Source organism: Eubalaena glacialis, chromosome 14 (genome assembly GCF_028564815.1).
Source record: "Eubalaena glacialis isolate mEubGla1 chromosome 14, mEubGla1.1.hap2.+ XY, whole genome shotgun sequence".
Lineage (NCBI taxonomy): Eukaryota > Metazoa > Chordata > Mammalia > Artiodactyla > Balaenidae > Eubalaena > Eubalaena glacialis.
In genome coordinates, this window is record NC_083729.1 from 47,042,562 (window position 1) to 47,055,443 (window position 12,882).

The 12,882-nt window shown below is 33.5% G+C and overlaps 1 protein-coding gene across 4 annotated transcripts in view; it reads right to left on the reverse strand.

Annotated features, from left to right (window-relative positions):
* The window catches only part of RTN4 (reticulon 4), a 67,721-nt gene that overhangs the window by 14,481 nt on the left and 40,358 nt on the right, over window positions 1-12,882 (reverse strand). For all 4 annotated transcript variants that reach the window (XM_061210561.1, XM_061210560.1, XM_061210562.1 and 1 more), the window contains one exon: window positions 277-484. In XM_061210561.1, the coding sequence (XP_061066544.1) occupies window positions 277-484 (208 nt within the window). The remainder of the gene's footprint in view (window positions 1-276; window positions 485-12,882) is intronic.

The following is a 12,882-nucleotide window of genomic DNA, read 5'->3' on the forward strand; positions in this document are numbered from 1 at the left end:
GTAACCAATACCTACTTCTAATAAATAAATATTACTAACAAGTAGTAGCGTTAGGCAAATGATACACAAACCCAGTCTTTTCCATCATGAGCCTATGAAATGACTGTTAGGAAATCTTAAAAGCAGATGCTTTTGGTATAGGTTTTCAGCAAACATTTGCAATTATCTTTTAGCAGTAAAAAATGCATGTCTGTAACTCTACAGATAGAGTGAAGTCTCAATACTACTCTTGTTTACAGTGCTGCCAACATGTGCCTTGTTTTCCAAACATCTCACCTGAATGGGTGGCCTTCATCAGATTTCTGGATAGCCTGGATCACACCCTTATATATCCTAAAGCTGATAGTCACAGAGAGCAGGGCCAAGGCAATGTAGGCCGTTACACTCACAATGCTGAATACCGTCAATGAAAGCAGCAGGAATAAGCTGGCACCAAACACCACTCCAGTCTTCTTAATGTCTCTCCAGTAGAGAAGGTCAACAACTAAAAATTTAAAAAGAAGAAATCTGAAATTAGAACATTACTTTACCCATTTGTATTTGGCACATTTATATTTACTCCACCCACAAAAGTAAAAAGGCCTCTAGATAAAGCAAAACCAAAACCTAAAATACTAAAGAAAGATTAACTTTATAAGCTAAATTTTAAACCCATCCTAAGCTGTATATTAGCATAACACCTTATATCGATTTCCACTTACCATAAAGTATTTCTCATTCAAATCTGTTTCCTACATGTCCAAGTCATTCTGGCTATACAAGATTATTAAATCTCTCAAGCCCAACACAGCAGGACGCCTAATCTAAAACAAGAGGTTTCTTAAAAATCATCTTGAGGGTTTTTACCTTCACAAAATGCATGATATATATATTCAAATAACAGAAAAAGTATCTTATGCACTCACTAAAATAAGATACTTCACTGACCCAAAATATATTTATCTGCAGAAAAATCACTAATTCAAAACATGCCAAGAAACTAAAACTTTACTAAAAACTACACAGATGAGTTTCACAGCTCTGCTTTTAAAAGATCTCTGAGAAACTTAACAAAATTGTAACCTAACTTGGCTATCATTAAACAAAAATTTCCTGCAAAGCAAATAACAGAGGGAAACAGCCTTTAGATTACCCAAAAAGCTATTTCCCTCTAAGAGTAGGTACATGCAATGCCATAAAACTTTAGGTGTCAAAAGAAAAAATGTGTTGCAGTGTTATATAACGTTTATTAATAGTAAGGAGTCAGACAAAGCTAACCTAGCAAGTCTGCTCTTGGCCCATGGACACAGGCCACTGTGGGGATCAAATAACCAGACCTGTGGTTTCAAGATCAGGTTATGTACAACCCAAGGAGAATTCTGCAGTGTGCCAAGGGGCTCTTGAATTCACAGGCTAAACATAATTCATCTCCTTCTGGACTGTGGACAGTTAGGGTGGGGGGAGCAATCTTACAGTAAAATAAATATGGATATACTCTCGAGTACAATTTTAAATATTGTTCATTTTCAAGATGAAGGAGGTGACAAAGAAAAATCACATTTCTGGGGGCTGCTTTGGTCTTGATCCCCAGGTCCTTGAAGGTATTTGACTTTCCTTTACTGTTAAGGGTACTTTTGTGGGAAAAATTATGCATGTGAACTGTAAAATGTTAGATATTATTATGAAGCTCTAAATTCCCATTAGTAAATATCATTTGAATACTGATTAAGATATTTTAAATGCCCATCACAGTGTGTCGCACATAACAGGGGTTCAATAACATTTATTATGTTTAGGGAACATTTATTCCATTCTCCTAAATAGGATTTGATTTGAATGCTATTAATTTAACATCCTATATATGATTTACGGCTTTGTTTTCAAACTCTGATTTCAATTATTTATTAAAGTTTTCCCTATTTCAAGTTCGCTCCAACTCTGCCGAAAACATCTACATCAGTTTTGTTCGATTCAACTAGTTTCTACTACTGTACCAAGATACTAACACAACTGCGACCGGACCAGAACTTGAAATAGTGTATCTACACTATGAATAATAAACACTGAATAAAGAAATAACAGCAATGCTAATAGTTTTCTGACATTCAGCACTCATTGAGCTGATACTGTTCAAAAAATTCAACCTAGTAGAATGAATTTAAAAACCTGAAAATGGGGACGTGGACTTTTCTTTAAGCCCTGTCCAACTCTAAAACACTATAATTCTAGGAAGATGGTAAGACATGAAAACAGTATCAGTAAATTCTAAAATAAATATCACACTATTGTGAGAATTTAGAAAAGGAAAAAGACTGGAGGACATTTTAAGAGACTGTGAAAGAGACATATTGAGCTGGGTCTTGAAGAATGGGTAGGAATCTAGAAAACCTATAGGGACAGGCCTAATTATAAGGGTCTGCTAGCAAGGGCTCTAATAACTAATGTCGTTTTCTTTTCTTTCTTTAAGCAGCATACAGCAAGAGGGCAGGGCAAGCAATGACAAAGTCAGCCTTTGGTAACATTCTTTCCTGGAGGCTCCCCTGTGCCCCACAATAGTGGCTCATACAAGACAAAGCACTTAGACTCTGGAGGCGACTCACCTAGACTCAACCACTGGCTCCATAACATACTAGCTATGTGACTTCAGGCAAGTCACTAAATCCCTCTATACTTCAGCTTCTTCCTCTATAAAATATGTATACAAATAGGAATGATCTTACTGAGATACTGTAAGGATTAAGTGAGATAATGAATTAACAAAACTCTTCATTAATCAGATAATGAATATAATACATTTAATATAGTACATAACATATAATAAATTCTTAATAAATGTCAAAGCTGTTAATTTTTTTTATTATAAATACCACCACAATCATTATCACCTTTCTTATCCAGGTATTTAAATAATAAATATACAGAGAAAAAGAAAACAAAATGTCAACCTACGAGTAACTTTAAATAAACTGTATTGCTGTGTTATGTCACAAACATGTTACTTTATAAACCACATGGAAAAGGATTTTAAAACTTATCTAAGTTTTCACTATTATAGGGCACCTAAAAGTTGACAACCTAGAAGAATGAGCAAGTATGGTACACCCCAAACCTACTTTTATGTGAAAAAAACCCTCCTTTGTAAAAATGTCTGGTCCTCAAAGTGCTCCAAAACATTAACCTTCAAAATCACTATTAGTGATAAAAAATAAATGCAGATATCCTCACTATTCCTTACCATCATTAAAAACTAGTCAGTACAGGAATAAAGACGCGGACGTAGAGAATGGACTGTAGGGCATGGGGAGGGGGAAGGGTAAGCTGGGACGAAGTGAGAGAGTGGCATGGACATACATACACTACCAAATGTCAAACAGATAGCTAGTGGGAAGCAGCTGCATAGCCCAGGGAGATCAGCTCGGTGCTTTGTGTCCACCTAGAGGGGTGGGATAGGGAGAATGGGAGGGAGACGCAAGAGGGAGGAGATATGGGGATATATGTATATGTATAGCTGATTCACTTTGTTATACAGCAGAAACTAACACACCATTGTAAAGCAATTATACTCCAATAAAGATGCTAAAAAGAAAACTAGTCAGTAAAACCTGATTATGAAATAAATGACTTTAGACTTAGAGGTATATACAACATATATTAATGTCTAACCAAATTACCTAATAAAATAGAGTTACTGTTTGAACAGTTTCAATGACTAGATAAAGAATTATTTATAAGTAGTCTATGATTTCTATATAGATGGCTATGGTACAAGGAAATATCAGTGACTGGGACTCAAGAGACCCACATCCTAGTACTGGCTCTGCATTGTATAACTCTGGATGAGGCTCTACTTCCTCTAGACTCACAGAAACTAACATGATTCACAGTTAGTACAAAGATACATATCAATCTTGCATTCAAATTCCTAGTCAGTGCGTCCAAATTAGTGAGATTTAATGCTGTATTATCTGTGCCAAATAAAATTTTAAAATATCTGCTTCCTTTCTCAATCTAGATTTACTGGGAGGAGGGAGGCTTAAATATTTTTATTTATATCAGTCTTTTTGAAATGAACCTTCCTAGAAACTCTTTCTTTTTTGGTCAAACATTATTAAAGCTTTAGGAAAACAACAAATTCATATTCCTATAATTTTTCAAGCGATCATGAACTATGTCACTATGACAACAGTATGAGAGGAGCCAAAAAAAGACTGAAAAGCTATACACTTTTTACCTGAGAAATGTTTTCCAGGTTGCTGATCTACATTCTCCACATATCCCTTTATTTCCTGAGTCAACATTTACTGGGCACTTAAATTATACCAAATACTGTCTGTAGACATTACCTCTTTCAATTTTTAAAACCCTATGAGGCAGGCTTTCAGACAAGAAAGTGAGAGCCAGCTCTTACATGACTGGACCCAAATCATTTAATTAATAATTGGTAGAACATGAATTTTTAACACAGGCTTCCTATTGATGAAACTCACACTCCTCATGTATGATGCCAAATTAAAGGCTCAGCACATTAAAGTCCTTCAAAATGTTACACATTTGCACATATAATGAATAGGCAGAGTATAAGCAGATAATTATTACATGTGAGATGAATCATAAAGGCCAAGAAGAAAGTAAAATTAACAAGATAGGTTAATTAATAAGGAACTTGTAAATTTTAATGTATATACTTCACCTACAGTTAAATCCAAAAAGGAGAAAAGAGCTCTATTCCAATATTCTTGACCTGTATGTTTCCATAGTAGAAAACTATAATTAATCAAGCTGTTGAAAGCATCTTTTAAGAACCATGTGAATCTGATTAAGAGTGTGGTTTTCCCAGTAGGCTTTCCTATTGGGAAGAGAATACCCTCCCTGCTAGCTTAATATTTACATACAGCTGATAGTTAAAATTCTGGTGCTTTGGGTATAATCAAGTCAATTTCCCCAAAGTTGATGATATGGGAATAGTCATGTATATGATCCAGCAGTATTCAGTGACTGCAACCTAATATAAATCTAACTGCATGAAAGTACAGTAAACCATAACCTACTACTTCCTTTCCACCTATTAAATGGTTCCTAGAAATGAGATCTTTTCAATAAATGGAAGAGCTCTGAAAATCTTGTATGCAAGTCGATACATATTGTATGAAAATACGTAAATAGCTATACAAGAGTTCTCAAAGTAGACACCGTGAGAGTCTTGTGGAAATAAACCCCAGGGATGCCCTGGTGGAGCCTTAAAGCACAGAGGAGGAACAAAGGGAAGAGTCAAGAGAGACAGGACAACTAGGTACTGATAGGCACACGTAAGACAAAAGTAATATTTCCTAGATTAGGAAGGTCTGAGAGGCAATCTATACTGTTATCACAGTCATTGTGCAAAGTATAGAAGGATTTCAATCTTTTTTTGTAAAGGAATTTAAGAAATTGTTAGTGAAGCTGTAAGGATGAAAAAATATTAGTTTCTAGCCACCTTAATTGACGCTCACCAATATTTCAGGTCTCAGATTCCTTAAATTGGTTTAAATGAAAAAACTTTGGAAGATTAAGTTTATCCAGGATTGTTGATTCTCAATGGAGGGAGTCATAAAGTTTTATTAAAACCCTTTCTGAGAAATATATTGAAATACTATTGCTTCTAATATCCATCAAGAAATTTATATCCATTAGTTGATTTAGATGTTTGCTCAATCCTGATACCAAAATCAGGCAGACACATCACAAGAAAAGAAAACTACAGACCAAGATTCCTTATGAATACAGACAAAATAATCCTCAACAAAGTACTAGGAATCTGAATCTAGCAACACATAAAAAGGATTATACACCATGGCCAAGTGGTATTTATCACAGGGATACGAGGTTGGTTCAACATATGAAAACCAATCAATAATACACCATATTAAAAGAATCAAGGACGAAACCCCACATGATCATCACAACTAGACACAGAAGAAGCATCTGACAAAATCCAAGACCCTTTCTTTATAAAAACACCTGACAAACTAAGAATAGGAATGGAAGGAATGTCCTCAAGCTGATAAAGGTTATCTACAAAATACCCACAGCTAACATCATACTTAATGATGAAAGACTGAAAGCGTTTCCCACCCACTAAGGCCAAGAACTAGGCTAGGATATCCCCTCTTTCAACTTCTATTGAACACTGTCCTGGGGGTATGGAGGCAGGGCAATTAGTCAAGAAAAAAAATAAAAGATGTGCAGATTGTAAAGGAAGAAATTCAACAATCTCTATTTGCAAATAACATGATGTTGTAGGTGGAAAGTCCTAAGGAATCCACCAAAAAGCTACGAGAACTAATGAACAAGTCCAGAAAGGTTGTAGGATATTAAAAAAAAAAAAAAAAAATCAATATACAAAAATCAATTGTATTTCTATACTAGCAACAAACGATCTGAAAATGGATTAAGAAAATAATTCCATTTACAATAGCATCAAAAAGAGTTTAAAAAGAGTGAAAGACTCAAACTGAAAACTACAAAATATTGTTGAAAGAAATTAAAGAAGACAAATAAATGGAAAGATATCCCATGTTTATGGATTAAAAGGCATTATTATTAAAATGGTAATTGATCTACAGAGCAATCTCTATCCAAATCCTAGCTGCCTTTTAGCAAAAACTGACATACCAGTTGCAGAATTCCTATAGAAATGCAAGAGATCCAGAATAGCCAAAAACAATTCTGAAAAACAACAAAGTTGGATAATTCACACTTCCCCTTTTCAAAACTTCCAACAAAGCTACAGTGATCAGTTTGGTAGCTGCAGAAGGATGGACAGATAGATTATGGAACAAAATTAAGAGTCCAGAAATTACATTTACATTATGGTCAACTGATTTTGACAAGGATGCCAAGACATTCAATGGGGAAAACAATAGTTTTTTCAACAAATGGTGCTGGGACAACTGGATATCTAACTACAAAAGACTGAAGTTGCACCCATACATTACACCATATACAAAAATTAACAAAATGGATTAAAGACCTAAAGAGTTTAAAGTACAAAACTCTTAGAAGAAAAAAATAGGTATAAATCTTCATGATTTTGGATTAGGCAATGGTTTCTTAGATATGTCACCGACAGCAGAAGCAGTTTAAAAAAAAACAAAACAAAACAGATAAATTGACCTCAATAAATTAAAAACTTTTGTGCTTTAAAGGACACTATCAAGGTGAAAGTTCAACCACAGAATGGGAGAAAATATTTACAAATTAAATATCTGATAAAAGACTTGTATTCAGAATATATTATAAAAACTTCTTACAACTCAACAATAAAAAGACAAACCAATTAAAAACGGGCAAAGGATTTGAATATTAATTTCTCCAAAGAATACATACAAATGGCCAGTAAGCAATGAAAAGATGCTCAACATCATTAGCCATTAAGAGAAATGCAAACCAAAACCACAATCAGATACCACTTCAGACACACGAGGATGGCTAAAATAAAAAAGATGGACAGTGACAAATGCTGGTAAGAGTGATGATGATTGGAATCCTCTTACACTGCTGATGGGAATGTAAAATTCAGCCACCGTGAAAAACTGTTTGGCAATTCCTCAGAAAGTTAAACAGAGAGTTACCATATGACCCAGCAATTCCACACCTAGGAATTTCCAACCAAAAGACCAGAAAAAAATCTATGTACACAAATGTTCACAGCAGCATTATTCATAATAACCCAAAGAGGAAACAACCCAAATGTCCATCAACTAATGAATAAACAAAATATTCATACAATGGAATACTACTGGGCAATAAAAAGGAATGAAGTACTGATAACATGCTACAGCATGGATGAGCCTTGGAAATATTACACTAAGTTAAAGAAGGCAAACACAAAAGGTTACATAGTTGTATGGTTCTGTTTACATGAAGTGTCTAGAATAGGCAGTTCTACAGAGGCAGAAAGTAGATTTGTGGTTGCCAGTAACTGGGAGGAGGAGAGATGGGGAGTGACTGATGATGGGTTTAAGATTTTTTTTGGGGGGGGGGATGAAAATGTTCTGAAATTAAATGATGGTGATGGCTGCACAATTCCGTAAATATACTAAAAAGTCAATGAGTTGTATGTACGCTTAATTAAAAAATTTAAAAAAAAAATTACTCATTTTAAACATGTTTCTCTGCTAGGTTGTAAGCTCCAGAAGACAGCATGTTATCTTACTACCTACAACATCTCCAGAGCTGAGCACAAAGCCTGAACCAACTAAACCTTCAATAAATATTACTAATTGATTACAATGAATGCACACTTAATGTCAGTTTAAAGCATGCACTAATCCTAATTATTCAAAAAATGTTTCTTGCTTTGGATTTAACATTTGTTTTATTTAAACTACCATCAGATATCCACACTTATTAAATAACAAATAGCAATGCTTTCAGATAATTTATAAAACAGTAAATATTGTTTTACAGGCTTGTCTCGCCTTACTAGACCCTGAAGGGCTGCTAAATGCATTTCATCTTTATATTCTCATTACCTGCTTCATTAAATTTGCTGCACTGTCTGAATAGTGGCCAGATTAAAATGCTTCTATTCCTAAGAATAATTAAAGACTGTAATATTTTCAAATTAAAATAAAGGACATCTTTAAATAAGAACTATAGGGTCACTAAAATGCTAATTTTGGATTCCTCTGTAATCACTTTATTAGTTCTGTTTATGAAGGAAGAGTTCAATGGCCTCTTTATTCTTGAGAAACCAAAATTAAGACAAAGGGCTTGTACAAGGAAAATTTAAACCTTCATGGTTCCTGAAGTTTCCTTCTACACTGCAGAATGGAGTGTTAATCATGCAAGGCAACCTACTGTGATGTAAACTTTATTCTTAAATAAAATGTTCATGAAATATCCTTTTAAAGATCTGAAATTAATCTAACAGTACTTTTTCCTCTTATAACAATGGAGGATGCTTATGGATTACTAAAATAATTTTGATCAATTTAAACAAATTTTTGTCACTTAGAAAAAAGTGATTTATTCCCTGCAGTGCTTCCACTTTTGTTTTCCAAATGAAAATGTGAAAAATCTTTATTTTGATAGTGCTTTAAGCAGTAGCAATTTATCAAACTAAAATTTTAATTTAAAATAATTCAGTACACTATAATCTCTTATTCAAAAGAAACACTTCTGGCCCAATGCAGAGTAAGATGAGTTGCCTACATCTGGTAATCATAAACTGTCATCTGTCATAGCTAAAAATAGTGCCAGTCTTACATGCAGGAGCCATCCAATTACATTTTGCCTCAAATCAAATTCTTACTGTAGCTCTTCCTTGAACAGCCTGAAGTCAGGTTTCAATTTTTAAATCTTTTGTCTGGGTGGAAAAAAACATTGAACTAGGTGGTCCCAAAAATACTGAGAGAACAAGGAACAGCTAGCAGTAAAATGCCTACTTCCTAAACAAAAGCAAATATTAAGTTCTCTTTAATAAAGTCAGGTGAAGAATGAGAAAGGAAGAAAGGCAGTTAAGAAGGAAGTTAATAAATAAATATATAAATATTAGAATGATACTAAATTTTCAGTTGTTATTTTTCACAACCATGGTCTTTATATTAATAAATAATTATGTATTTATTAGAAATCACAATCCTTAAATCAAATTCTTCCCAATTGCCAGGAAAAGTGACTAGAATTCACAGTTGATCATTTATTACCACATAGTAAGCATTTTATCTCCATATGATAACCATTCACTTGGCTAAAAAATGACAGGTGATGGTCCACAAAAATATCTGTGCAGAGCGGGAGCTTAACTCTTTCAGCAAACATGGTAACAGGAGCTTGAGTCCTATTTCTTCCTTCTTACCATCATGTAAAATTAGAAAAATGATAGACACCTAACAAGTCAGTTGAAAATGAAAGGAGATTTCACACATGGAAATGCTTGATGAATTAAACACACTAAATAAAAGTAATGTCTGAAGAGATAAACTCAAGCAAGGCAATCAAATATTAAATAGGATGCTTAACTAAGCTCTGATTTTTTAAAAGGTGAGTTCAACTTTCTCTGAAAGCACTGCTAACTTGGTTTCAGTTAGCAAGTTTCAGGTTGAAGGATACCTAGTATTGCTACAAAGTATCTCAACCAAATACTTGGCAAACCAGCATCTCTCTTGGCCATCTCTCCTCATCCTGTAGCTAGAGTTTTTAAAAGATACAATTTCAGGTCCTTGTCTCTTTCATCACTAAATCTTCCCTGTCTTACTTCTGACAACTTTACAGTATGTTGTCCATTTCAACAACCACACATCTAAGGAAGAAACAGTTCACATAAAACTAGCATAAATTCTATATTTGCCCTTTCTATAAAAGTTTAGTAATCCCCTATTCTGAGCAAGGAACTGTGCAAGTACTTTACATACATTATCACTAATCACAACAACTCTATAAAGTGTTTATTATCTGCACTTTATACATAAGGCAACCAAGGCTTAGAAGTACTATTAAATAAATTGTGCAGGGTTACTGATTGAAATTCAGGTCTGACTGTGAAGGTCTCACTCTTTCCATCATACCACATATTTTGTATTTAAAGGAATTTATCAGTACTCAAGTTTGCTTTTCACCCTACTTGAGGATTCCAAATAGTGTTTCAACCCCAATTTAAATAATTGAGAAGAGAGAAGTAATTAACTAACAACATGAGCAGAGTTATATACACCAGTAAATTCCAGTAACATAGATTCAGTAATAGGAGTAAATCATGTTCTGTTCAAATTGCAAATCGTGGTTCCTAGAAGCCATCTAAATTGTCCCTCTCTCTGAAAATAATAAATTAAAACTGTAAATAGCTATAGATAGATAGATATTAATAGATAAGACAACACAAATCAACCACAACACAGAACTGCAGATCTTCCTAATAATGTAGCATTTTTGTACAGTTAATGTTTTGAGTGATGTTGGAGAATTACTCCAAAAGAGACTGACAGTCCAATAGGCACTTCAAAACAGAATATCTGACCTCAAAAGATAAGAGAAGCCACCAGGAAAGTCATTAAAACCCTTGAACATTTTTGTGAAAGGACATTACATGTGATCCACTGTGAAAATTCAACCACAAAAATGTCACGTTGTGCTACCAATTTTGTAGTAAAAAATACACACCAAAAAGCCCAAAATCTTGATTCATCTCTGTTCATTCTAAGACTTATGCACAGCTGTGATTACAACCTAAATTTTGTTAAAAATAAACTAAAACTTATTTTCATAACTGTTGGTTTTATGTTTCAAGACAGTCTTAACCAAATCTTTTTCCCTCCGTTATTTGCCATGAAATTTGAGTTTACTTTAAGTGCTTGTTTCTCTTATATTAAGTATCCTCAAGTAGAAAATGTCTCAATATACTGAAGGAAGGTAAAACTACCTATGATTGTTGCTGCCTTCTTAGGAAAATCCAAATTTCTCTGAGACAGAAAACAGTGAGGTTCAATAACCACCACACCAATTTATTTAATTAATTAGTTCATGTTGTTTTCAACACTTCCTTTAATCCCACATTCCATTTCCAGCCTTATTAGAAGATGACAAAAAATACAGCAGAAAATAATTCTAACTTCCCACTTCCAACTTTACTTCTTGCTGGCATACACACATTACAAGAAATAGGCACCAACCTTAGAAATAGGAAATTGCTGCCAAAATCCTGTTTTCTACTAATAAAAACTAAATGGAAAACATACTGTTCTGTAACTCTATAAACCTGAAAAGCTTAATAAACTGGAATAGGGGAAAAGTCTGAGCAAATTACTAGTTTAAAAAGAGAATCAACTTCACTAGTAGGTAAACTAGTTACAGTTATACTTCTATAACCTTACACACCTATGGCACACACTCAGTATAAATGCTCAATGAATAAATAGCTAATAGTACAGATAATGAAATAAGGTAAAGTATTCACATCACTGACCAGAATAATCTATTTTAATTTTAGATTATTTAAGTGGAAAAAATACACAAATGAGTATATACAACTATACACTAGCAACAGCTATTCTTATGGAAAATCTTATGGAAAATCAGAATTTTGGCAAATCTGTAATCTGAGAGTAGTAAGTCCTAAATCTGTCTCAATTGCCAACTCTTAACAATAGACTTGAAGAAGTAACATTAACATTTAATAATTTTTTAATCTTAAATTGCTTTGAGCTACATAGAATAAATATAAGATCGTGGTATTGAGGAGAAACAACAGTATTTTAGTGTCTAGCAATACCTTACATAAATGCCTAAAAGGTGATTGATTAAAAAGTTTGAAAGCAATGAGGCAGATTTAAATAGATATACATTATATACACATAAATACACATCCAGTAACATAAATGAGCATTATCCATGATAATAACCCTATGCCACTAGCTGTCTAGTCCTGAACAAATAATTTCATCTCTTTAGTTTTCTTGGTTTCCTTACCCATAAAACAAGAATAAATGACTATTAAGATGTCTTATCTGTGGGTATGATCTAAAAATCCTGGATTTACAAAAGTTGCTTAAGTTACTTAATTGCTCCTTTAAAAAGGGGTAAGGTAGGCAATGCATTTTATTTCTCCCATTTGAAAAAACATTTTAAAAAATTCCCAAGAATGGATGTATAAGGCTCAAGGCCAGGAGTAAACCTGGCTGAACATCAAAGTTCTCATCCTGCCACTTTGTTGAAAAGCTGTGCAGAGTCAATGAGGAGACCGAGTGATAAGGCCACCACTGTTTCTTCTGCCTTCAAGGAATTTACAGACTAGGAAAAAAAAGCCAATATTTATTTATTTATATATATATATATATATATATATATATATATAGTTACATATATACATATATATTACATTATTACATGTATTATATACATATATATTAGTTATATATAACTGTA